The sequence below is a fragment of the Sander lucioperca genome, chromosome 10 (assembly GCF_008315115.2).
Source record: "Sander lucioperca isolate FBNREF2018 chromosome 10, SLUC_FBN_1.2, whole genome shotgun sequence".
Classification (NCBI taxonomy): domain Eukaryota; kingdom Metazoa; phylum Chordata; class Actinopteri; order Perciformes; family Percidae; genus Sander; species Sander lucioperca.
This window is the reverse complement of record NC_050182.1, coordinates 13,598,057-13,626,046: the sequence shown is the minus strand read 5'-3', so window position 1 is coordinate 13,626,046 and position 27,990 is coordinate 13,598,057. Positions and strand designations below refer to the sequence as shown.

The 27,990-nt window shown below is 39.8% G+C and overlaps 1 protein-coding gene across 2 annotated transcripts in view; it reads left to right on the top strand.

Annotated features, from left to right (window-relative positions):
• The window catches only part of rgl2 (ral guanine nucleotide dissociation stimulator-like 2), a 32,271-nt gene extending 5,301 nt beyond the window's left edge, over positions 1-26,970 (top strand). The window contains exons 1-19 of one of the 2 annotated variants that reach the window (XM_031279390.2): positions 3,597-3,851; positions 7,098-7,145; positions 7,557-7,640; positions 7,738-7,904; positions 9,538-9,594; positions 10,416-10,612; positions 12,875-12,984; positions 13,537-13,752; positions 14,804-14,907; positions 17,190-17,274; positions 20,174-20,233; positions 21,390-21,476; positions 21,589-21,621; positions 22,062-22,183; positions 22,289-22,375; positions 23,504-23,597; positions 24,608-24,832; positions 25,057-25,171; positions 25,429-26,970. In XM_031279390.2, the coding sequence (XP_031135250.1) occupies positions 3,756-3,851; positions 7,098-7,145; positions 7,557-7,640; positions 7,738-7,904; positions 9,538-9,594; positions 10,416-10,612; positions 12,875-12,984; positions 13,537-13,752; positions 14,804-14,907; positions 17,190-17,274; positions 20,174-20,233; positions 21,390-21,476; positions 21,589-21,621; positions 22,062-22,183; positions 22,289-22,375; positions 23,504-23,597; positions 24,608-24,832; positions 25,057-25,171; positions 25,429-25,610 (2,169 nt within the window). In that variant the 5' untranslated portion in view covers positions 3,597-3,755 and the 3' untranslated portion in view covers positions 25,611-26,970. Of the gene's footprint in view, positions 1-3,596; positions 3,852-7,097; positions 7,146-7,556; positions 7,641-7,737; positions 7,905-9,537; positions 9,595-10,415; positions 10,613-12,874; positions 12,985-13,536; positions 13,753-14,803; positions 14,908-17,189; positions 17,275-20,173; positions 20,234-21,389; positions 21,477-21,588; positions 21,622-22,061; positions 22,184-22,288; positions 22,376-23,503; positions 23,598-24,607; positions 24,833-25,056; positions 25,172-25,428 lie in introns of those variants that run through there. The other variant, XM_031279389.2, reaches the window with a different exon arrangement.
• The last annotated feature ends 1,020 nt before the right edge of the window (positions 26,971-27,990 follow it).

Sequence of the window (27,990 nt, the reverse complement as noted above, 5' to 3'; positions counted from 1 at the left end):
CAAAGTGTGTTTTCAGGTTTAGTTTAATTGACTGAAATGAAAAAAAAACAAAAAAACATAAAGAATATGGTTAATTCAGATAACAGATAATGATGTAATTGACTTGCTTGGTGGTGTATTTCTCTAATCCCAAATGCACATAATGGTTTCAAAGAGCAGACAGCACCTTTGGGGTGAACTTGAACACCGCCTGTGATGGCCAGGTTGTGTTAAAATATTATCTAGTTCGTAGAATGTGTTGTCTTACCATGGAGGAAGGCGAAAGTGTTTAAAGTTGTTGGTAGCAAATCCCCTGCAGCAAGGTTCCAATGTCGAATATACTAGAAGAGTGGATATGGCTACAACAGCAAATGAATGCGCATTGTTTTGGAATAACAGTCACATAGGTGTGTAATGTTCGGGTGTCCACATACTTTGGCTTGCTAGCTCGCTACTGTATATATTCCCATAAATCCACTTTTGACTGACAGGAACAAGTTGTTATCTGGACATTTTAGTGGAAATCACTCAGGCACTCAGGCAAAGTTCGAACACCAAAAAGTCAACTAATTCCTACAGATTAACTTGCAGAACATCACAGACTGATGATATCTAACAGTGTAATCACATCCAACTGAGGATTTTTTTCCTGTTGGGGAGAATAGGACAGCTTTGAGCTGAATGCCACAGAGCTTTACTTGAAAGAGAGTAGATAACGGGCACCAAGGGATACATAGATGAAAGCGTGCGATGAGGAGCAGAGAGAAAGATAGGAAGGAAGGGGTCTGGGTTGTGGACCACTTAAAAAACAATGGTTATGTTAAAGCTTCAGAAGATGTATTTATGACCCTCTGTCCAGTGGAAAGACTTGCGTAAGGTTCAAAATAAGGGTGGCAGCGGTGTGTGTGTTGGTTCAAAGTCAAAGCTTTTTTACGAAGCAGAAGCTCAGCTATATGAATTTATTTAATGGAAAAGGTTGGAACTGGTTGTATTTTGAGACTGGGGGGGTGGGTGGGGTGGAAGATGGAGAGTCGGCTTCCTGCCCAGTGCTTTTCTGGTGCCGTCCAATAGCCGATGTAGTTTTTCAGGAGAAGAGGTTGACGCAGCCTCGGCTTATGATGGAAGGAAAGGGGGAAAAAAATAGCTTCGCAACACGACAGTACGTCCTGCTTCCTGTGTTTGTCTCCACTTATTATGTACTTCCTGCATGCAGCTGAGGGTTGGGGAACGTTAAGAAAAAGGAGAGCTTAGGGCTCTGAGAGAAGATCCCATCTTTGAAAAGAACATAAACAAAGTGTCACATATGGCAACAGCAACAATGGTACATATGGGAAAAATCAATACTGGTTTTGATAAAACCTAAAAATAACAAAATAACAGCTGCAGAGTCTTTTTTTTTTACACACCAGAACAAACTCATGCCACCCACTGCAGTGGCCTATAATCATGATGCTTATCCGCCAGCCTATGAGACAGCTGAACTCCAAATTACACACATCTATTACGCTTTGAAAAGTTCCTCCACAGAAAAGGCTGGCTCCTCTGACCCACATTCAGCCTAGTTTCAGAAGGCAAGCTCAATTGGCACTCCACTGAATATACTTTTATCTCAAGGACCTCACTATACCAGCTCTTTCTGGAATAAGGAAACAAAGCGAAGGGCTAGTTTTCTTTGTGTCTGTGATAAAGGCCCAGGGGGTCACTTTTAAAGTGCTAAAGGCTATCACTTTCACACTTCTATAAGTAAGCAATAAGACTGTGACTTGGGGGGAAATCGTACTATATTAAATATAAACAAGCTATATTTAAAGCCCTGTTAACAATTCTTTTTATCTCAGCGAGACTTGTTAGCTCCATGGGGCTGTTTACTATAGTGTTAACTGCCTGCACATGCTTCTACATGTTCCCTGTGTTTTCTGAGTTAGATTCAGCAGAATAATACGAAATGTTCTGCATCAGGTTTTATTTGTTCTGTTACTATCTATTCTCTTATTGCTGTATCACCTGCGTTATCTCATTCGGACTCCCTGCAACAACTGTTGGTTTAGAGGTTCTTATTTGGCGTTTCCTGTCTCAGATTTTGATTCAAGTAAAGAACTTTTTTATTTTTTTATTTCATAGTAATATATCAATATTGGACTACAACAGACAGGCCCACTTTGTTTTAAGAAAATTTAAATTTTGTAATTTTCTTGTTTCAGCGCATCCACCATAATGCATGATCCAAGGCTAAGTCAAATTGTTGATTGTATGAATTAGTTTCCATGTACTCAAAATAAATTGTACAGGTTGTGTCTTGCAGGGCCTAATGATACTGCTACAGAGAATAATGTCCGACTGTGCAAATGTTTTAAAGTCAGAGTAAATACTGTTTACTTTGTGTATAGTCTGGCTTTCAAGGATGGCTATTGCTCGTTAGCAGACGCATGACGCCACTAACTGTTCCAGTCCTGGAGTAGTTTGAATACAATGTAATTTTTTATTTTTTATTTTTTTGTTTTTTTGCACACTTCAGTTTTTCTGTCAGCACTTTAACCCAATCTTTGCAGTTAAGTAAGCATCTATTCATCTGGAAGACCTGACTTTAAGACATGATTCTCTGTATATTAAAAAATGAATGTGAAAGGTGTCGCTCGTAATGACAAACCTACAGAGAATTAAAACCCAACTGCAGTTAGCATTTTAGCATATTTTAGCTCATTGTTTTGGTTTTAGCAACTTCACTGTTTGAGACGTCTCGTTTTCATCAACCTTGTTTTCCTTGTTGTTTTTAGCACAAACGTGCTAAAACGTGTTTTTAGCAACTAGCTGGTGAACATAGTGGAGCATTTAGTAGCTAACGAGCCACATATTGTTTTCAGGAGTTGGTGAAGACCAAAACAGAGCTGAAAGGAGAGTGAATATTGTACATATGGTGGCCAGGTTGACCGAAACATAACTCCAGATGACTCCAGATGAATGCTAATGATAAAGCTAATGACACACTAATAAGCTAACTGCCCTCCACACACACAATGTCTCCACCTAGTTAACATGGCTTTTCACTCTGCGATGTCATTAACTCCTTAAATAAACACAGCTAGCTTCCTGGTTCACTGGCCGTCTGAACATTTGTTACCTCTCGTTACAAGGCTACAGGCCTCTCCCTGCTCAAACAGCAGCTCAGGCTTTTGAATAACAATACAGTATGAAGGCTGTGCACTTTTTTTTACCTGTTATAAGATGGCATCCTTCTCAGTTAATTGTTGTTTTGCTGTAGTGTGTATTAAACATGATACTCAAACTACTTGATCTGAAGGCTATGGGAAGGTCATCTACTAGAGAGCAGAAGAGAGGAGGGGGAGGGATTGAAAGAGAGGGGGTATTGTTCTGGAAATAGCTTCAGGGCTTTGTCTCACAGTGTGTGCGTGCGCACGTGCGTGTTTGCAGGGAAGTGCTCATGCGTGTGTCTATTGATGAGGGTCTGCATTTGTGTGAGCAGTGTGTCTGTATGTGTGTCCATGTGGTAAAAAGTGACTCACTGAAAATGAGTGTTGTGCTATCAACACCAACATATCCCTTCCTCTGTGTTTTTGTGTGCAATGGGTGTGCCAAGGTGATGCAGGCTCGCAGGGGCTGGACTTAGCTCCGCTTCAGGTGTGTCTTTGTGATATAGAGCCACAAGACGTTGAGAGGCAAACGGTAAAGACATGAAGACACAGATCTAGGTCAACTGACACACACACCGTGAAATAACAGTATCGAAAGAGAGAGAGAGAAAAAAGAGGGCGCAACAGATGAGAGATAATAGAGAAAATGCTATGTGTAGCTTCATCCTGAAGATTTCCACGAAGCTGAGGGATTGCTCCCTGTCTGGACTTGCAGGGAGAAAGGTAACTTGTGTGACCATTTTTTTCTGTGTACGTGTTTGTGTGCTTGGGGTGATTTCATTGGAAAGATAGAATCGCCAGCAGATTTGCGTAGAATCAAGCAGGTAGAATAACAGGTTTGACACACAGACTATATTATTCAGGGCAGTAGGATCCGTTTTGAATGTAACAAGCGCCTGCTTGGAGTGTTGACCTTCGATCAAGTCAAGCCAAGGTAATTTGAAAAAGGCCAATAGTGGCTAACATATGCTTATTACAACTAATTACACCATAGGTCGAACGGGGTGGGGGGGGGGTGGGGGGGGAAGGACTCAGGCCCTTCTGCTGACATATGAATATGTTTCTTGGCTTATATGTGACTTTGAATTTGCATATGAGAAAAGCTCACAAGTCAGCACATGCAAAATGAATGAAAATATAAGATAGGGCATTAGCTTTTTTGAGAGGCTGAGCAGTCAAAAGGGTTTATAAGATGTGTTTTTGGTGTATTTGTCTTGTTTTCAAGGTGTTGCTCATGTTTTGTAGTCACGACGACGTACAATACGTCTTAAGTTGTCTGGAGATTTCGCCAGACAACAAGGATGACTTCATACTTGTCCTGCTCATGCATTTTTTATGATGGAAAAAGTCACAGTTGCGAAAGTGTCAGTGTCAGGAGGAGTGTAAAACAATATTGATCGATGTATTATTAAGATGTAAATCTGTGATCTAGATGTAAACAAAACGCTCAGCCCCGCCCACAACCGACAATTCCCAACATAAGACTCATTCTCCGCTACTGTGAGAACTAACACTGGACAACAACTAGACCTGAGTTATTCATGTTTTTTGATTCTGTTAAAGATTTGTTTGCATGAGTAAAATATGCCAATATCAGCTGAGAAACACCCATTGCTGATTTCTTTTTTTTTAAGATTATTTTTTGGGGGCATTTTCAGGCCTTTATTGACAGGCCAGCTGATGAAATGAAAGGGGAGAGAGAGGGGGAATGACATGCAGCAAAGGACCGCAGGTCGGAGTCGAACCTGGGTCCCCTGCGTCAAGGAGTAAACTCTATATATGGGCGCCCGCTCTACCAACTGCACTATCCGGGTGCCCCCATTGCTGATTTCTTAAACTTAGTCAACACTAAAACACTGAAATAGTTGATGCACTGATGCATTTTATTAATGTTGTAGCTGTTACTTTATATACAGTTAGGTAGCTTATTTCACTAGTTTCCAACCTGGGATCCAGCCCCTACAAAGGGTCACAACATAAATCTGAGGGGTCATGAGGGGAGTAATGGGAGAGGAAAGAAGTAACAAAATTGTGCTACACAAATTTAGGATTTTTATCTTTGCTATTACATCATTTAACCTCTTCGGTTCTAAAACATTTATTTAAATGAAATCATCTGAGAAGTTTAGAGGGAAAATATGTCTTTGGTAGAAGTGCTAACAACTCATAGACATCTGAAACAGGCCCCAACTGCAAAAAAAAAAAAGTTTTTTGTAAAAGGTCGCAAGCCAGAAAGGTTAAGGAACCACTGGTTTACTTTTACAAAATGTTGTATTTTACAAAAAATACAATTTGTCTGTAAAGTAACTAACAGCTGTCCGATAAATGTAGCGCAGTAAAAAGTACAATATTTGCTGCTGAAATGTAGTGAAGTAGAAGTATAAAGTTGTATAGAATGAAAATACTTAAGTGAAGTACCTCAAAACTGTACCTAAATACGACACTTGAGTAAAAAAATGAACTACCACTGGGCTTTAAAGACATCAAAAACGTGTGGCTTAGAATGTTATTGAAAGCAGTTTTGTGGCATCTGGCTCTTGTCCCTGTGGCTGTTCTGATCATATTCAAATGTCTCTGCAGTGCTACTGAACGTCTCACACTTCTTCTTACTATTAAAGTGAACGTCTCACACTTCTTCTTACTATTAAAGTGCTATGAGTCATCGGCTGTCTGCGACATAACCCGTGTGTGTCAATGTGTAGTTGTTGATAAGACTGGGCACGAAGTACTTTGGCCAATTATTATTCATTAATTTCACAGGCAGTTCAAGTGGTTTTTAGGCTGCAAGAAGGCTTCATTTTAAACAACACATGGATATATAAGTGCATGTTATTAATTAGCCTCTATTTTTCTTCTTGCTTGTGTAATCTGGGGTGTTTTTCTGTGGTTTATATGCGTGTGATTGCGAGATACAATGCTGGATTGCACCAACAAGGACAAAACCAAGTTGAGAGATAATCTAAATATAACTTTTATTGCATTGCACCATTTAAACTCTGATTAACCAACCTACTGGTTTGTTTGGGGTGGTGATGGCACAGTGGATATGACACATGCCTTTGGTGCGGGAGACCCGGGTTCAATTCCCACTGCAATACATTGACCAATGTGCCCCTGAGCAAGACACTTAACCCCTAGTTGCTCCAGAGGCATGAGACCTCTGACACACATATAGCAATTGTAAGTCGCTTTGGATAAAAGCGTCAGCTAAATGACATGTACTGAGAGACTATTTATTTGATTAATGATTTATATTATGTTAGATATAATATACGGAAATCTGTGTAGGTTGTTATTGCTTATAAGTGCTGGAAATGTGTGTGCTGTATAATATTAATTGACTATTTAATTACAATTCTGATTCTTTGTTGCATCTTGTGCATACACAGCCCGCAAAGTCCTGAAAGGTTCTTTTGTTTTTTTATCTTGTGCGCACAGGATTAAAAAGGAAAGTTATCTTTCGGGACTTTGAGGCCCTGTATTACGCAGCTGAATATTTCATCATTAATAACATTAGCGATGCACATGTGTCTATCGCCAAATTAAGTCCAGTCAAACATATACAAACTAGAGAGTTGCTAGATTCCCTGTGGGATACAAAAAACTAAATTCTGTTGAGAAAGTCTGTTGAGAGGTTTTCTCAAATTTTGACTTGGGGAAATTAGGCACTTTTGTCCTTTCTGCATCATCGTACTGTGTGATTCATCAAATTAAACAAACTAAAAAAAAATGTAAATCATTGTCTGCTTAAAGGGTATATGCAGTCTGTGATGGTGGGACAGGATTAGTTTGCCTTCATATTAAAGACTAAATGTAATCACAACCACTGCCTCAGATACACTTAATGATTATATAATGTGTTGCTTTACCGCTGATTCACTCATTTGGTATAATGCTATTTTTTTTTTTTTTTTACAACAAATAAGGTATTTTGTCTTAACGTCTGATTTGTTTGGTTCTCTTCTTCAGGCAGAGCCCTCACCAATGAAGACCACCTGGTACTGTCCTCTGGATCTGGTAAGTCCAGAGTGTGTTGCACATTGTACGAGCACAGGATAATGTGCCTGTGAGCCGATAAAAGTATAAAATAGAACTGTGTCAGGGACTTTCCCCGAGGCTAAAACAGGATCGTTAGAGCTCCATGTAGCATGTGAGAAATTAGTTCAGAGCAGCTTGATTTTGCCCCCTTTTTTTTCTTGTGTCTGTCGGGTGTCTTGTTGAACAGATTATGTCTCAATCATTTTAATGAGACCGTCTAATGGTGTTAGTCTGTTTAGTTTAGTCAGCAGTAAAAAAAATCTTCTGAGCAAAACAGTTTATTCCTCTCAATGTCAAGTCTCTTTTCAAAGAATTCAAAGTTCATACTGATTTTCATGCATTCTTTGCAACACATAAACACTGTCTTAATCTGGTTTCTCTGCTCTACAGTCCACTGTGGTGGAGGAAGAGGAGGATGGAGTGATCTACACAGTGGTGGTCAAACAGCAGCATGGTGCCCCCAATAGTGTGACGGTGAGTCATGTGTGACTGACTGGAGGCGAGCGGGTGAAAAGGCCTCCAATTTGCAGTAACATTACCTTCCTTTCTTTTCCTTCCTGTCTTCCTCCAGTCAGCGGTTTCTCGCTCTCAGTGTGTAAAAGCAGGGACAGAAGAGAAGCTGGTGCGCCACCTCCTCCACTCCTTTTCTCTGGGAGACTCCTCCTTTATCACCATCTTCCTCTCCACCTATCGATCCTTCACCTCCACGGGAAGAGTGCTGGACATCCTGTCTGACAGGTTGGAGAGGTTTCTTTTGTTTATTTTTATCTCTGATGACACAATTATATTTGTTGCTTTTGTCTTAAAAAGAGAATATGGCTTTCAGGTAGGGTTTAAAAAAAGAAAAGATAAATTACTGGTATGATAGCAGTCTCAGGTACTCATGTACAGCAGCCACAGCAGTTGTCAGTATCCTACTGGCTGGGTTTGTGCAGTGTGAGGCGGTGAAATCTCAGACTGACTCTGTCCAGAGGGCGTCTGGTTGGAGCAAGAAAAAAAGTGATGGAGAATTCAAGACTCTTAAGCTCTTGCTTAAGGAGGAACACATCAAATAGAACAACACTGAGAGTCTACAGCCATGCTAGCAGCTCTGTGGTTAAGCTAACGTCAACATGCTAACATGCTCAGAGTGACAATGCTAACATGCTGCTAACATACTTTAGCAGGTATAATGTTTACCATATTCACCTTCTTACTTTAGTGTGTTAGCATGCTAAGAAATTAGCAGCAAACACGTCTTTTATTCATTACATTTAAACAAGACTAAGAGTCTACAGCCATGCTAGCTCAGCTGCTCTGTGAGGCTTAGCTGTGATTCAAGCTTTTGTTAACATGCTCGCAACAAACATTGTGATGCTAAGCAGGATAATGTTTACCATTTTTACCATCTCGGTTTAGCGTGTTAGCATGCAAACCTTTTGCTACCACAAAAAACTAAGTTTTTATAGGTTAAGTCAAATTTTGACCTGATGATGGCGTTAGATGAAAAGTCAAGGGGGAATAACCAAACTGATTACAATTCATCCTAAAGGGTACATAATTGTTTGTACCACATTTCGGGGCAATCCATCCAATAGTTGTTGAGACATTTCTCTCAAAACAAATGTCAACCTCATGGTGGCTCTAGGGGAAAAGTCAGAGCATCACTAGAAATCAGTAGGATTGGTCATCTGGGAACCATCAATGTCTGAACCATATTTCATGGCAATCCATCCAATAGTTCTTAAGATATTTCAGTCTGAAAATAAAGTGGCGGACCAAACCAACAGACATTGCTATCTTCAGAGCCACACTGCTAGCGTACTAAATACTAAAGTGCTGATAAATGGTTACATTAGAGTCGGTATGTACTGGTTGATCAATTACTTTACACCTAATTTCCATTTTCACAAGATGAACAGATTTTAGTTTAGCTTTGCAATTTGTCTTCAAGCTGAGTGTAATTTAAACAGTAGAAAGCAGTCTCTAGATTAATTGTGTAACTTCATTTAGAGACACTTTCACAATGGAGGAAGCACCTGTGTGCCTAGGTAAAATAACTGCAACCACAATTCGGCAAAAAACTTGCCTGTGAAGGCTTTTTGTTATGTTATGAAGTAGTTATTAAATAATGGAGGCATTTGTATGAAACAGCTGTTTGCAAAGTTTTTTTCAAAGAAGCAACACAAAGGAAAGTTTAGACTCCTGGCAACGTTCTAAGTCTACCTGTAAACATCAGGAAAGCCCTTGCTGAAAAACAAGCCATAAATACATTTATCACAAAGAATATTATTTATGACACAGCACAGCAGATGCACATATTTGAAGCTGAATGGTAGTTATGTTTTTTTGTTTTTTCCTGCGCCACCAACTTTTTCTTTTTTGTGAACAGATTGGAGAACCCACCTGGGGACAGCGAGAGGAGCCAGACGAGACAATCTTTCAACAAGTGAGTTTTTGAAAATGCTCCCCATGATCTTTGTGGAACTTTTACTGTGACATGCTGTGTGTGTGTGTGTGTGTGTGTGTGACATGCTGTGTTGTGTGTGTGTGTGTGTGTGTGTGTGTGTGCTTAAATATAAGTGTGGAGATGTGTGTGCCATAAATACATCTTCTAAAGTTCCGCTTCTTGCTTCTGTTTTTGAGGGAATATTATTATTACCAGGCAGTGTTGATTTTTTTTTTAAATGGCACGTTAACATTAAACAAGTAAACATGGGCAGAAACACAAAAACAAGAGATAGCAACAGGAAATGCAAACCATCTCAACCAGCCTATTTCTTTGACTTAGTGTTTTGAGATAAAGATGGCTAACAAATGGAAAAGATGCTGAACTGCATTTATCTTAACAAATGTTCAGACTCTGAAGGCAGCACATTTCACAAGAACAATCTTGATCCTATTCCGCTAAATTATACTCATCTCTAAGCTGCTTTTCTTGTTTAAACCCCTCGAGAACGTGACTTCTTGGCGACGTTTTAGCTGTGTTGGAAAATATCAATATATTCAATCAATTCCAATCTGCAATGGCTTGTTTATTTGCTTCTGGCAACCTGCACCACCTCAGGGTTTAAACCACAAACAGATCCTTCTTTTGCTCCCAAAAAACTTTAAGTTTGATTTAAGAATGTTTCTTTCCTTTCCTGATGACCTGATTTACCGACACAGTGCTATAAGGAACCTTTTTATTCTCAGACCGCTGAACTGTGCGGAGGTCAAGACTAAAAGACTCGGTTTTTTCCTTCAACATTTCTCTCCTCATTCCTGCAGAGCGGTGTGTACTGTGTTTAGCACGTGGCTCTCTGAGTATCCTGAAGACTTTAAGAGTTTGGGGGAGCCCTCTCGCCTGCTGCGCCTGGCTCCCCTCCTCCCCCAGGACCCCTCGTCTGCAACCGACCTCCGCGACCGCCTCCTCAGGATAGCCGAGGAGCTCAGCGAGAAAGCCCTGCTCCCTGACGCCCATAAAGGTCTGTAATTTAACTGGGATTTAAATGACACCAGTAAAGGCCTCGCTAGATGAGGTTTTCATGTAGAAATACATTTGTCTTCTCAGTGTAAATCCCAAACTGAGGCTGCAAAAGACAAAGAAAATACAACATGGGCCTGTTTGTGGCTTTCTTGATTAGAGAAGTGTATTATGTGTATTATTATATTATTATTTTTCATGCCAGTTTGTTAGTGTTCTCCTGAACCCAGGTGCATGTAGAAGGTTGTTTAAAGTCCTTGAAAATGGGATCATTGTACTATAAACTTGTACCTGTACACTAAAAATAATATTCTGCTATGAAAACCATAGGTTAGGCAGCCATGGTTGCAATAATTGCTGTACTTAGTGTTTAATGCCAATTCAAAAATGTTAGCATGCTAACACGCTAAGATGTTAAACATGGTAAACATTATGTTGTTAGCATTGTCAGTGTGAGCTTTGTTGCCATGCTAGCATTGGCATTTAGCTCAAAGCACTGCTGTGTGTTAATACAGCTTCAGATCAACCAGCACTGACCCCTAATCTTGTTTTCTCTCATCCTGTAATCTCGAGGTCATGAGTGAAGAATCACATTATCTCGACATAACAAAGTCATTTTCTCATTAGAATGAGATATTTATCCAGTTTCCTCGGGTTTTCCTGAGATGACTAGACAACGAAGCTGTTTTCCTTGAGAAAGCCACGATTCTGTGGAACAAAACAACTTCACGATCCCACTGGACACAGTGATACCTGCAACTAAAGCAGGGGTCTTCAACGTTTAGGGACCCCCTACTACATGTATTGTATAAAACTGAGCTGCATATTAAACTGGGTGGATGGATATATAAATACATTGTTTATACATCATGTTTTAATGTTAAACATTCATGTGGATGACACAGGGTTTTTTTCCAATTGCTTAAGCACTATTTTGAATGCAGAGACTGGTTTTTCCAAACACTACACACAGTTAGCACAACCACACACCACAATCAGCAGAACACCTCAGACCCTTTGCAAAACGAAACACTCTTGCAAAAACTATACACTAATTTATGACTTAATTCAGTTTGAACCAGTTACACACTGCTGTTGCTAACCTTTTTTTTCAATTTCAATTTTCAATTCTACTTCTCAGTGATTAGAGTACTGTAAATGAACTACACAGAGAAAGTGCAAATATACAATAAGTTCACCAAACACTACACAAGACCAATGCTGCAGGCTGAGGAAAATATAATTTATTTCTCTCCATATACCCAAATCAGTCAACATGTCAACATGGAAAATCACAACAAAACATGTCCCAGTTTTCATACAGCTACTACAGTAGTGTGCATAGCACTGTTAGCTCAGCAAACAACAGACACACATAAAATACTGTATCCGGTACAGGTTACAATTACAGAAAAAAAGATCTGGTCATCAGAATCAGAAAGATCAGAAAATGCTAGACATTATCTCTTTGCCTAGCTGGACCTGGCCAGAGAATTTCATCAACATCATAGGCGATATCCTCATTGGCAAGACAACGTGGGAAGAACCATCTTGAATGTCGAATCCATCCACCCACAGCTGCAAGTCAACCTGTTCACAGGCGTCCTCCGTGGCCTGAATGAGCGGTACCTCTTCCTCTACTTCCTTCTCCTCCTCTGTGGATTCCCCTTTCACCCTCCCTCTTCTCTGACTCCTTTCATTTTGGTTGAAGGCAGGTGAACTTACCTGCTGCATTTGTATAGTGCTTAAACCTGAATGGTGTGTCTACAATTAAGCAATCGTGTGTTTACGCACCTGTTGGCTGTGTTTCACAGATTGGCTCATAGTTGTGGTAATTTGACAGTCAGTGCTTTGGAATTGCAAGGACGTGACATCATGATATACTTCTGTGTCTAATGTATACAAGTGTGTTTAGGGTTTTGTGTGGTAGGGTGTGTATCTTTTGCAAAAAGTGTGAAGCTGACATGCACATCTGGGCCAATGTTTTGCTTCTTGAGTGTAAAGTTTTGAAAATTGCGTAATACTTTTGATTTCAGTGTGTGAGCAATTGTCAAAAACTGTAATGTATGTTCTCAGACATTTAAATTTTACATTTAAAAAATTAGCAAACAATGATTTGGCGGCCCCCCTGGAGTAACTCTGAGGACCTCATGTTGAAGATCTGTGAACTAAAGGATAGAAAAGATATATAGGGCCTACAAACTAAGGTGTTTCTAATATATTCTGAATCCACAGTTTTATTGAACAGCTTCACCCTTTGCAGATCAGAGCGGTTTCACCAGCCCTCCTCCTGACGCCTCCAAGTTTGAACCCACCAGCGTCCTTGGATTCCCTGGAGCGCTCATCGCTGAGCAGCTCACCAAAATAGAGACAGTGAGTTTTCTTGTAACATGTTTCGCATGATGCTAAATATTGACCAATGATACTGAAATTGAATTACAGTGAATGCAAAGCTATTGTCATTTGGTTTATTCTGACATTTCCAGAGTATGTTTGCGTGATACAGTCAGCACCTCTGCTTTGAATTCATGTTGACTCCGTAGATTAGTTCAGGTACAGTCTGCTTTCCACAATTGGAACCATCCCGTTTTGTATCGTGATGAACTTTGATCACCTGATATGGATACGTTCATATTTTCTCTGCTCTATTTCACTCACCGATAGAACGTATAATCAATTTGTAGTCACTTATTTGCAGTGTTTTTGCTATCCACACCAGCAGTTTGTTTAGAATACACAGAATTAAAGTGGTACTTATAGTAACGTGAGCCACCGTGGCTGCAAACACCACAACAGAAAGGCGCCACCCTCAAAAACTCAAACTCTCTCAGCACGAAATTCCTCAAAGTGCAGGTTTCATGGTTTGAATATTGATTTCCAGGAAACAGACTGTTATTTATAGATCGTTATGCTGTCACTTATCAGGAGTTGTTTGTCCGTCTGGTCCCGTACCACTGCCTTGGCTCACTGTGGTCGCAGAGAGACAAGAAAGGGAGGGAAGGCGTTTGTTGGTCCGTCCGGGCCACCATACGTCAGTTCAACAAGTTGGCCAATGCAGTTTTAGCATCCTGCCTTTGGCCTACGAAACTGCGCAGCCAGCAGAGAGCCCGACTGCTGGAGAAATGGATCAGCGTGGCAGAGGTCAGTATGCAAAAATCAAAAGTTCACAGCTCTAAAAATGCAGGTTTTCATGCCATTTTTACAGACTAGAAGTGACAAAATGTTGCTCCTCTTGATATGAAATTGCTAACAGTATGTCAGTGGGGGTTTCAGTGTTTTCCAAAAACCTCAACTGTGCATTTCCCAACAATAAACCCCCATTAATCCCCTAACCATAATCCTATTCTCAGTTCTGACTGTGCACATACCATCACAAATTCACAGTCCGCTTGGTTTCTGCTTCTGTGACTGTGCTAGTAATTTCACGTTAATCAATAGCTATGGGCAAAACACATTAATCAAGTCTTTATATATGGTTATTTTCTGGACAGAGCAGCAGCAAATCAACGAATAGCTCTCTCTGTTTGAGTGCATTTGGTGGTCGACCACTTTTGGCAGAAAATGAGAAGAGTGATTATTAAAAATCTGCATATTTTATACTAGAAGTAGCTTTCAATTCCAGTACACATTTAGAAAATGGAATAGGAAATGTACTCTGCATGAAAAGTACCAGAAATGTGCTGATTCAATAAAATGTGATGTACGACCTCAAGGCAAACAGTTAAGCTTTGAATCTGCTTAAAAAAATAATCAGTATTATACAAGAGACATGTGGTTTAACATGTGGAGTTCTGTAACAGTGTTAAGGTTACACGCACACACACACACACACACACACACACACACACATACATATCCTGTCCTTGGTTGTTATGGCTTTTTCCCTTTCCGAGCCTCTTTATATGTGAATAAGCTGCATCACATACTCACAAACACTTCAACATCCTCTTTGGCAAAGTGAGGTATCAATGGTTTTCTGCCAGAACGTGTTTTGAGACGAACCTCTTTAGCAGTATGCATTATTCAGCACCTCAGGCTGGCACTGTAACTCAATACCGGCCAGACCCATACCCACAGGTGTTCTTAGTTGCCGTGTGTGTGTGTGTGTGTGTGTGTGTGTGTGTGTGTGTGTGTGTGTGTGTGTGTTTGTACGCGCATGCAAATGATTGTTATCTGTGTGTGCTTTCAACAGGAGTGTCGAGCCAGGAAGAACTTCTCCTCACTGTATGCCATTGTGTCGGCCCTGCAGAGTAATCCCATCCACCGGCTGAGGAAGACGTGGCATGACACTGACAGGTCTGCACCTCTCAGTTTAAAAAAGCAAAATACACAGAGAATGATTTTCACTGTACAAGGACATTTGTAGTTTGTTGTCCTTTCTGATTGCCTTCCATAAAAAAAATAAGACAAAGATAAAAAAAAAGACAAGACAAAATACAACAATACAAACCGAAGAAACAAGTAATAAAAAAACAATATACATGTAAATAGTTTAAAAAAAAGAGAAGTCATAACTCAGGTGTAAAATAGTATGAATTTGTACAGTACAGTGGGTAACACAGTAGGTATTGTAGTATTAAGTATTTGAGGACTTTTACTGATCTCTGCTGGAGACCAAGGAACTGCAACAGTGGCACCTCATGTCTCCAGATCACATTAGTGCATAACTTTTTGATATTAATGAACGTTCGCTAAAATTCGAGCCATTGCCAAATGAGTTGATACAAAGCTAATTAAGACTATCAGCTCCACACAACTCTCTCTGTATTTCTCAGTATCGCTATGTTCATAAAATGGTGTCGTCCGGCATGAAGATAATAACCTCTTCTGAAGAGTCCATCATGTTTTTTTAATCCTCATTGGCTACTGGGTGGAAGAGGGGTGGGGGCTGTGCGCGATCACAGAAGGCTTGTATCATGTGGCTGCAACAACAGTTTTGTTGTCATTGCTTAGAATTCCTCATGGGGGAGACAGAAAGTACGCACTACAGCTTTAAAAGTCAGAGAAACACTCACGTCTCATTCTCAAAATAGAAGATCTTTCTCTTACATAATGACCCCCACTGACTATGGAACATAGCTATAATTAATGTTATTAGTTTCACCTGTGCTTTACCTTCTATGACAAGTCACACACTAGACAGTAGATAATAAGAGTAGAGATTGCATTAACATACAGGTGGAAATTGGCTTTAAAAAAGGTTATTCCAAACTTCACGGAAAATTAGTTTGACAAAAAAATGAAAGCTGCAGTGTAAACATTCAGCAGTTTTACCATTAGGGACTGTTTCTCCAGCAATTTTTTTTGTGCCTCAATTTGTGTTTTATCTGTTTGGTGAAAGTGCACTGTATAAGCAGTGTTTTATTTATTTTTATATTTTACCTTTATTGTTTAAAGGCAAGTCATTAAAAACATTTTCTTATTTACAATGTCGGCCTGACAAGTGCCAAAGCCAATTAGGGGAAGGGAAGGAGGGCTAGGAAATAAAATACTTTAGACATATATACAGTTTAAAATGACATAAAAAACAATTTGATATACAACACAGACAGCAGTAAACACGTATACCGAGAGAAACAGACAGGTACATGGTTGAGTAAGAAAGTTGTTAAACAAATGTTTAACTGGGAAGTGTGCTATGAACTGTAAAATATATATTTTGACAGTTTTTTAATGTTAATGTAGTGTAGAGCTGAAATGATTAATCAACTAATCGATTAGTCAATCCATTGAAAAATAACAAGCAATGATGGATTTAATAATCGATTCATAGTTTCAGTCATTTTTTAAAAAGAAACACCAAACATTCCTTGGTTCCAACTTCTTAATTTTGAGGATTGGCTGTTTGTCTTTGACTTATAGGATAGAAAATCAATATGTTTTGTATCTTTTGAATGTTGATTGGAAAAACAAGACATTTTAAGACGTCAACTTGGGCATTAGAAAATTCTGACGGGTATTCGTAACTACATTCTGATATTTTACGGACAGAACAATTAATCGATTCCTCATGAAAATAATCAGCAGATTAATCGATAATGACAATAATTGTTAGTTTGTGGTGCTTAAAGAGATGAGAGAAGTAATTTCTAGAAAATACTTATTGCTTACATTCTATGAAGCAATATATATATATATATATATGGTATAGTCATTTTCAGATTCTTAGAACGTACCATATATTTTATTACGTGTTAAAAAATATATTTCTTGAAACAGCTACCCTACATAAAGTATTATATTAATTGTTAAAGTGATGTGTGGTTAGGACCTGGAGGACAGTTTCTTCATAGCTTCAAACTGTATTAAAGGAAACTGTTGTTGGACAAACACTTTATTTATTATACACCAAGTCAACCTTGTAAATAACTCTGAAGTAAACCTCATAAAGAAGAAGTCAAATTTCATTCCTTGAGCTAAAACTAGAAAATGCCAATCCAATTACATCATTTGGACTTTGCAGACACTTTAAATTCAGCATGTACAAAATGTCTTCATTGCATTTCATTAGCTTAATAATGTTGAAATATGAAAGATTATTCAATTAAATTAAATTCACTGTTTTGGTCACTTGACAGGGAGGCAGTGAGGAGATACGAGGAACTGTCAGAAATATTCTCAGACAAGGACAACTACTCACAAAGCAGAGAACTCCTAAAGGAGGTAGGTTTCTGTCAAGACAAAATACAAAGTGACAATGGAAATATAATATATTGTACATTTTCAAAAGGATATCAGGTTCTGAATGATGACATAAATAGAGCAGGTTCAGTGAGAAATTTGATCTTTTGTTTATGGCACGCAGAGGCTGGTTTCTCCCCGAGTCATGACGCAGCATTAAACCTTTTCAAGCCTGAGTGACGTGTTTCATTTGACCATTTGTGTGTTTGATAAAACTATCTCGTTGCTTAGAGGCTGGAGAATCAGTTTCTTGTGCTGGAGAGCTGCCAGTTTGAAGTGCAATTTGAGTCTGGAGTCAGATTTCGACAACTCTCTTCTGATGTCTTGGACTTGTTTGAGGCCTATTTTTACTCAGATCTGTGTTGCTCATGGCTGCTGCTGGATGCTTTTTACCACCTTGCTAACAAAATCTTCAAAGATACATTTCCCCCATCACTACAAACACTTTGAGTTCACACCTGTGTGTACAATATGTTAACTCCTGAAGCAGCAGTGTTATACAGAAAGAAAGACACCAGCTGTGTTCGAAACCGCTCCCTCATTCACTCGTTCACTATTCCCTCTATAGTGTTTATTAAATAGTGAACTATTGGGAACGACCAAACGAGATTTCGGACACTCACTGAAAACACATCGTTGCGTGACTTGCGTCAGGAGATGCGCCTGCTGTTTGTGTGACGAAGACTCTAAATGCAGCTACGAAAAAAGTGACTCCTCTGCACTTGTATCTCACATCCTGCTGACGAGCATCCCATAATTTGAACAGCAGAATGAGACATTTACTAATGTGTCTGTCAAGAGCCACTACTGGAACATGTGTTGAATTCCTAGCTGCACAGACTGAAGTCGAGCCTTCTCCTCAGCTGAAAACAACATTCAGTGGTAGATATTTATGACTGTTTGAAAAGACCAGAACCCAGTCTAATCTGGTTGAGTACAACTGCCCTTATTCTGTCAACACTTTCACTTCACCCATCTGAAGACGTACATTACATTTAGTTTGCACTGTGTGAGAGAGTCGGGGAAGTTGACAGGATTCGCCGTGTTTTGATTTGCTGTTATGGTGCAATGCAGGCATCAATATCTTTGCATTAGCTGCGATTTTACCCATGATACCCCCAAAGGAATTCATCCAAACATTTGCTTTCATTTAGAAGGCTTCACTCTGAGCTTTGATGCCAGAAAGACACCATCTTCTTCCATTGCCCTTTGATTTTTTTTCAGCACAGTTACTTGCTTCCCTTCATCTCTCAGCTTGTCTAAAAATGACTCCGACTAGCTGACAGAGTGTGAGATGAATGAGTCAGACTAATAAAAGACTTTCTAAAAGTTTGGGGAAAGAAATTATTCACAACACGTCATTCTTTATTATAAAGCATGATTATAACAGGCTATGTCTTCTTGGCTAATGCCGAGTTGTCATGACAGATCTCTAGACTGAGCAGTGTCAACTTTTCATTTACATTATTAATGTCTTAATAATTTATGATAATTTATTCATGTTCATGTCAGTTGTCATGACAGGATTAGGTTTTATTTCGCTTAATGTTACATGGCAATTGCATACAAATGTGTTTATCACTAGGAATCTATATTTTCTTTTAAATCAAATAAAATTAAAAAATTAAAAAAAAAAAAGTAAAATATAAGCGTCAAGAGTCAAGCACTGCAAATAAGCTCAGGCTATAAATGCTATTTGTCACGTATTCCATTAGGAAATATTCTATGTCCAAGTAAAAATAAGTCAAATAAATAAATAAAAACTTGCATTGAAAGTGAAATTATTAACCAAACGACTTAGTGTCTTTCAGCTCATTGTTTTGGTTTTATGGCCCATAACTTTCTGTTTTTGGTTCACTCTCACAGCTCTCATCTGTGGTGTTTTTGGGCCAACTATAATCAGTTTTTTAACACATTAGCCATATAAACTGAGTTTCCACTACCCCCATTAGGCCATACAAATCGGTTATTGCAGGTTTAAAGCTGCAATATATGTGCTAACAAATACATTATATGCTAGTGTATATTGTGGCATAAAATACCTATTTATTGACAAAAAAAGAATTTCCCTTTGTTTTGATCACATTGCATGAGCATGATGGAGTTTGTCCAGTTATCATGTTATTGTTGCGGTTAAAATTTACACTTTAAAGGTCCAATGTGTAGGAATTTCTCCCATCTAGCGGTGAGATCATATATCGCAATCAACTCTCTTGCGCCACGCAGTTCAAAGAGCGTATTATAAGCTACGGTAGCCTTCACTCTTCAAAAAGCCGGTCTCTTGCTCTTTTCAATATCCTTTTTCTGGGCGAAGAAGAAGACTCCTGTTCCTGAAATTTGGATTTTGAATACGTGTGGTCCTCCATGTTTCCTTCTTCAAACTTGCCGGGGAATTAGCAGCATTAGCAGCACCTGTGAGTTTATCATGTGACAGCGAAAACGCGAAAAGTGGAGCAGTATGTCCTGTATGTCCCTTACCGGCTAACATATTTCAAGATGGCGCATGAATATGGAGCGTCTACCCCAGTTCATGCAAATGCAAATGTAAAATTTCAAGCCAAAAGGAATACTTGGAATTGATGGTGGTGGTAAATATTCATGAAAAAGGACAAGTTTGTGAACGGGCAACACAGATATTTGGTAATGAACAACTAAACACGTTACACACTGGACCTTTAAGGACTCCTTGTCCATGTTGGCTTAAAAGTGGAGTTTTAAAGTCAAAACTTGACAAATGTTGGCAAACTCCATCTTTTGATAAGGATCATGTAAAAGCTCCAGAACAGCTACTAAATGGACTTTGTGATGATACTGATTTCTCCACAATTGTTTCCAAGGCCGATAATGAACTCTAAACCTTTTCCTTGCTTTTGTGTTGCAGGAGGGCACATCGAAGTTCGCCAACATTGACAACAGGCTCAACAACAAACATATTAATAGGGTAAGTTGAGTGGAAATTCGGGAGCGATGGAGGTTTTACTTTTTGGGAGGCAGGCTTGTTTGTGGTAGTCCACTGGGTTGAACATTTAGGTTAGGGAAAATAAACTCCTTCTACTACTTGATGAAAACCAAAGACTGTTGTTGCACAGGTCAGCACCCGGGTATAAATGGCTGAAATTGTGCAAATACTGAGTTCACATGCACAGTTTAACATTTGTTAATTATTTCCACTGAAGCCTGAATTCATTAAGACATTTCAGTCACGGAGGAGTAACTTAAAAATTACCTCAACATTTGTCGCTGAGGCAAACCTCAGATCTTCAAGCACATAAAAAAAGAACAATTTTCATTAACTTTACAGCCCACGTCTGGTCCGCATACCAATTGTTGTTTAGCCTGAAGGGTTGTACACCCCCGGAGGCCTTTATGGGAGACCTTGGAAATGTTATGGATGATGTAAGATCCTGCAAAAGTGTCATTAGTATTGTTAAAGTTAGAGGGCAAAATGTTGTATAATATCTGTAGAAAAAGATTTGTGGTGAAACTTGGATTCAGGTGTCTTTTAGGGCTTATGAATCTTATTTTGTTGTATATACAGTGTATGCTGTGTCATAGATATCCAATATAGGTTTAGTACATCACAAATATGAGTAGAATCAAGTTTATTTTTAGTTAAAGCACTCAGTTTTATGCATTTGCTGATAGCTTAATAATGGATTTCAAACTAAAAGTGTTCAAGTTTATTTGTATATGGACAAGTTTGTAGCATAAACCATGCCACACACCACAGCATTTATAGCCTAAGCTAATTTACAATGCCTGTCTCTAGATTGGCATTTGAAATACATAATTTAGTCGACTTGAAAATACTGTTTTCCTACAAAACGCTACATTCAAACATTGATACTGATGTCACTTTTTGCTAAGCAGAGGGTGTTTCAGTGGTTTGATAGAGGGTTGTAAGTGGGATCGGCCGGCATGCAGCAGCGAAGTGGAACAGAGGGCTGTCGTGTGTGTGATGTGCTGAATCCTGAGCCATCGTTTGAAAAATAGCTGCAGGCGGCTGCTCTGAAATCCCTCGCTGTGTGGGTTCTTTACGATGTGAATAGAAACCTCTGGGGAACTGATAAAACACTTCTTTTTTTTTTTTTACACAGTCCAACGCCCAGGGCACTGTGCCCTACCTGGGCATCTTCCTCACAGACCTCACTATGCTGGACACGGCGGTCAAAGACAGGCTGGATGTAAGTTCCTCTCATCTCTATCAAGCGGGAAAGTTGGTCAAAACCCCTGGAAGTTGCACATTATTTTACAATTATCAAACTGACATAACTCATCCTGTCACTTCCTTTGCAGAACGGCTACATCAACTTTGACAAAAGGAGAAGGGTGAGTGTTGCGATACGTATCAGTGTGAAAAATAAAAGGTTAAAAGTTTACGCTTAAAATAAGAGAAGTTTGCTTTTAGCAGATGCTTTGGACTAAGCTTATGTTTCTGCACGCTGACACCAACAAGCAAGTAGTAGTAAGGAGTGCATGTGTAATTGTAGCACCCTGACAACAATCGTGTGACCCTGAAAAGATCCTGTTAGAGAGACGAAGAAGAGCTACAAAAAGAAGAGAGATGCGTGGGATAATTTTTGAGATAAGAGCGTAGTGAAGTGAGGAGAGGGAACATAATATCTGAGGGAGGAAATGATTAAGTGTAGGGCGCCGTGAGGTGCAAGATGAGAAGAAAAAAAGGAACTGGCACATTTATACTAGATAAGCCAACATGGTTGCTTTTTTTTATTATGACAGTTTGTGATGATATGCCTCTTTGTTCACAGGAGTTTGAGGTTTTAGCTCAAATCCGGCTCCTGCAGTCTTCTTGCAAAAACTGTGTTTTCACCGCTGACGAGGCCTTCATACAGTGGTATCAGAGTGTACCGACACTAACAGAGGAGGAAAGGTACCTATCTGAAAGTTTGGTTCTGATTAAACTAATGTCTTGAATGCATGCATTTGTATTTGTCAGACAATGACTGTTTTAAATATTCAATTATGTCTATTTCAGTTACAGACTGTCCAATGAAATTGAAGCACCTAGTGAGCCGAGCCCCCGCGGCCTTCCTCCAACAGTCATCATCACACAGTGCCCAGAGTAAGCTACACTGAATACACACACACACACAGCACAGTAAAATGATGACTATAATACCACATTCACACAATTCAGAATATGTAGACTAGGATTTAGATTGGTAGTCCAGGTCGTGGTGGGTTGTCCACCAATTTTACACCTTAAGTTCAGTTTACTCGTCACAAGGAACACTAATATCTTCTGTGGCTCTAAAGGAGCTTTCTAAAGTCTGAAGCATATCTCTGTTTGGGCTTGAGGGTTCCAATGTTTAAAAGAGAGCCTGTGTTACAAAGGAGGCGTGGCGGAGGACACATGCAGGCATTTACCAGGCAGGACGAAAGATGCTATTGAGTTACATTATGGCAAATTAGTGATTTGGGGCTATGTATAAATTAAATTGACTTGACTTGACTTGAATTATAGGAGTCTTGGTTCTAGACTATACTACAGAATACATCAGCATATCTCTGCCTTTTCTGCTTCAATTATTGACCATTTAATGTCTCTCACAAGGGATTTTAAGTGTAGTACTAAATTGCTGAAATATCACCAAATTGAATAGTGGAACAATTAGTCCATTAACTACTAGTCAATAATAAGAAAATCAGTCAACAGCAATATTGATAATTTAGGTAATTAAAGTGATCAAGACAAAATAATCAGTTCAAAAATAAAAATAAAAGCCATTTTGGTGTGTTTATGTGTTTTCATTGTAAATTGAATATTTTCGGGGTTTAGACTGTTGATTGCACAAAACAAGGAATCCAAAGCTTTTTGACATCTTTTTGACTAAATGATTACTTTAAAAAAAACTTGATTAATCATATATATTTTTATGATTAACATTTTTTTAATTCATTTTTACTCTAACACAACACACAAAACATACAATTTGCAACATGAACATACCCCCCCCCGTCCCCATTCCCGTCCCCTCGTCATCACCACCCACCCAGACAAAAAGAAAGATGACCAAGTAACAACAATATTCAAGACCATACATCACAAATAATAACAAAATAGACAATAAACTATAAACCAAACAAACATATGTATGAATGACAACACCATATTGACTAATTCTTATAAAAACAATCAGTAGTTTCAACCCTAATTTGAATGTGATTATACATTTCCTTGTGTTTTCAGCCTGAGTACGTCTCGGACCAGCCTGACTGGTGACAGTGACAGCCTCTTTGACTTTCCCTCCCCTGTCAATAATCTGCTCTCAAAACTCACAAAGGTAATATACTTTTACTTAAAGGTACACTGTGTAGGAATTTCTCCGATCTAGCGGTGAAATTGTATTTTGCATTCAAACAAATCGTGCTCTCTAGCGCCTCGCTTTTTCGAAATGCGTGTTGCAACTACGTAGCCGTTATGTACCAAGAAGCTATAACAACATGTCTTCCAATAGCGCGTCATCGAGTTGGGGTGATGATGTTTGTTATTTCAAACTAACTGCAAAACTGCATTGAATCATTAGTGTGAGCATGTGTAAGTAATTACCCTTGTAATTTAGACCGTAACACTGACTTACCTGTCGCGAAGAAAGCCGGCAACTTCAGCGTCCCTTTAAAAGTCTTTCTCCTTCTTTAGCTCTTTCCACCTCGATGTTTACCCTCGCCGGTCACGTTGTCTTTTTAATTCCCTTTTTCGCTTTTTTGGCAACGAAGATTCCTTTTCCTGTGGCTCAGCATAAGTATGATCCTCCATTATGAACTAAAGTGCATTGCAGGCTTTCAAATTTGCCGGGGCAGTGACAAGCGCCTCTCACTGATCTCCTTCTCCGTTTCAGCTGGTTTCAGCTGGTTTCAGTCACTCGCTGGCTCTGAACGAAAACGCGTTGCTAGTGCTTTATGTCCCTCTCAGCGATTATAGTTTTTCAAAATGGCGGAACGACATGGAAGCCTCCTTGGACTTGCCCGTCCAATGTAAATACAGATAAGAAATTCTTCGCTTACGAGGATAAGTCAGATCATTGGCAGAGGTAATTTTACACCAATGAGGACATATTTATGAATGGAGACATTGATTTTAGCTAATAAAATACTTAAAACACTACACAGTGGACTTTTAGGCCAACTTTGCATTCATATTAGGTTTTGTTTCACATACATTGTTTGCAGGAGTGACTCTTTTTTTGCTTTTGTCTAAATCTGTCAAACACATTGTACTTAACGTGGATGTTAGGAAAAGCGATCACGTCCTTGGTTATGAGCGGCACCGTTTGCTTTTTTATTTCGATTGCAGCATATGAAATCTCCGTCTGTGTCCTGTCTGGATGTTGACACGTCTCCTTCGACCACTGACTCTACCCCTGCCACGTTGACTCCATCCACTCCCACAAAATCACACCGCCGATCAGTCTCCTGCGGCAACAACCCCCCTAATAACATCCAAGGGTCGGGGCCCGACATGCGAATCATCAGGATACGGATGGACCTGCAAGATGGAAACATGTACCGAAGCATACTGGTACTAATTCAAACCATTTGAATCTAATTCACTGCAGCAGTGAGATTGTTTATGCTATAAAAATGTGTTGTCCCAAATGATCTGCGACATGCTGCACTTGTCCCGTAATGATAGTCATCAGATCCTGTATACTCCATGTATCCTCAGGATACAGTGGACCCAGGATATTATTAGTGCAGATCAAGCTGTCCTAGTGTCATTGTTATTCTCTTCTCTCCCCTCAGGTTACGAGCAATGACAAGACCCCCACTGTGATCAGCTCTGCCTTAGAAAAGCACAATCAGGACCCTAAACAGACATCCAGATATGAGCTGATCCAACTTCAGCCTGAAGGAAAAGGTAAAGATGTGTCTCCAGTGCAGAAAAAACAACACCTATTGGAAATGTACTTCATATTTCTGGACCAGTTTTATCATGAGGTGGCGTATTTATGTTATCCAAATGGAGCCAAGCTGAGATCATCTTTTTATTTCTTCTTTTGCATCTATCTAAAATTGTGGTTAACGTGAGGTTTTTAGTGTAGCACAGCAGCAGCTTTGAAGAAGCTTTATTGAAATCTGATTTGTTTATTTGTCTCTCTTCCTTTCCTAATGCAGAACTGGTCATCCCTGCTACAGGAAACGTCTTCTATGCCATGACATCCTCTAGTGTTGACTTCCTGTTGAGGAGGAAAGGCGGGAACACTCCTCTGAGCTCACAGCCGATCAACACGGAGACGAGCGCCACTTTTCCTCGAATCAAGGCCAAGGGGAGGAGACTGGTCCGGACACTATTTTGACATCAGATTTTCCTGAACCCAACTTTGTCCACAGTGACGGATTTTTCTCTTCACAAACAGTAAATGTGGCCTTCTACACATGCCTTTCTTCCTACAGAGCTCGTTCTACTAAAACACCAAAACCAAGTCTTTATCAACGACTCCAGAGCAGGTTTTGTCAAACATTTCATACCTCCAGCTGCCCTGCTGCGTTCACTAGAGCCGTCTGCTACTGAAGAACAGTGTCAGTTTTCCTCTTTTCCTAAACAGTATGCATTACTAATTTACACCTCGAGGTAAAGCAATGAAAGCCTTTAACTGAGTGCTTTTGGTGCTGGCTCTCGAGTCCCAGTCAGGTAGCACTTAATGCATTTTCAACTCAATGAATAAGATCCATTTCATTGCTTATAGCCACCAGGAAATCCCTTGTTTTTGTGTGCCTCAGTCGTGAGTGATGCTTCCAAATGTAAATGGAGGATTTGATTGGTCAGAACCTCTGTGATCACCTGAGATGCCGTTGAAGGATTAAGGACAGTGTTTTCTTTGGGAAGAAGCATAATAAAATCTAAATATACAGAGCCTGTCAGATGTGGTTCTGGTAAACAGCACACATGAGGAAGACCCAAAGATACAGTGCAAGTGCATCCATGTAGCAAAACACTGGAGCTTGTCAAATGAGACATATATATGTTTTGTATGTATTTATATATTTTGTACGTCTGTATGATGTCAACATTGTGTTTACACTGGCGAGAAGTTCTAGGTCCTAGAGGCCAAATTGTCTAATTCATCAAGGAAAAAATGCATCAAATACCTGCAAGATTTCCACTTTAAACAGGCCAGCACGTGTCTACAGACAGCGATTAATTAAATTACTATTCATATTTTGAAAAGGGCTGCTTGCATTGACTAACCTAAAAGGAATGATCAACCCTGCAGCTATATGGATTTATGGCCTGTTTTAGCAAACCCTGTTTTTAGGAAACCCTGTTTCCAGCAGCAGCTGTTTTTTTTAGCAACAACAAAAAAGGGTAAAGCTACCTTGTGCTACCTGCCCAACAGCAACCAGCAGACATATAAAGTTAGCGACTAGCTGGTGGAAAAAAAGTCAAACATCTATCTGCTAAAGAGCCAGATCATTTCCTCAGAAGTTAGCCACAAACTATCCCTAAAAGGAGAGTGATATGCACTTATTTTATCAGATGGACCAAGATACAACTCCAGATAAATACTTCCTCTTCAGTTGTTAGTGCATTTGGGCAGCTGTTCACTAACACCTTAGCTGTTGAAACTTTATAGGCTGTCATACAGCTTGTTTTAAAATTCTTCTGACCCCTAGTGGCCAAAAAAATGATTATTGACTTAAAAAAGAGACTTAAAAGTGCACTATGCGTTCCTGCATGACGTTACTTCTGTTGACGTTTCAAGTAAATTCAAAGCAAAACAGAGCAAGCTCGCCCCTCCCCCCATGTTTCCGTAACTGTCATGACTAACTGACTAAGAGAGCTGACACACCAACCTGATTATCGGCCGTCCGACAGTCTGGCGAGGTCGGTGACTCGAGTCTGTTCGGTGTGTTCCGTGCCGTCGTCCGTCGGAGGAGCCAGCGGCCTTCATTTTGGTCGACCCGACATGCTCAGTCGGAGACAGGGCAGTCGGGACTCACCCGGAAATGGTGAGCAGATGAGCCTCTCAAAATCTGACGAAAATCTTTTAAACTAACCTTTGTCGATCTGACATGAAGACAGATTCAGCAACTGTATGGCCTATTTCTGGCTTAAAATGTTTTCAGAAACACATTTCGGTGAACTATTTTAGTACAATATGAGATCGTATTCTGAACAAGCCGCCATGACAGTCTGGCTGTGAATTTCCGGAGAAAAAAGACCCACGTGACGCGTTCGTCCTATCAGCTGCCGGTTTTCATTTTCTGGGAAACAATACAGAAAAGCGCCGCCTGCTGCTATGGAGACGTATTACGTTTCGCGCACTCGCAGAGCGTACGCCAAAGTCGGCGTCGCCTCAGTGTGTTTTGAAGCATTTTTGGACCTTGGGGGGACCCGAATGATCAGTCCGACTGCCTTTTCTGTCTGGTTGGTGTGTAAGCACCCTAACTGTCACTAACCCCCACCCCCTCCCTCAACCATCTTGTCGGTGATTGGCTGGAACGTGTTTGTTGTATTTTGGTGCCTATCCTGTGCCTCTAGTGTTTGTTTGACGTTTACGACCCCTGTGTTGTCTCCCGAGACCGGGCTTTTTCACAGTGTATTCAGGGGGCAGGCAGCTAGCGGATCAAGGAGAGATGCCTACGATTTGAGACAAAAATGAAATTGCGCTGAAACCATGCAGGAACTCATAGAGCACCTTTAAAAAAAATGCAGTACTTTCAAAGCTTGTGGCT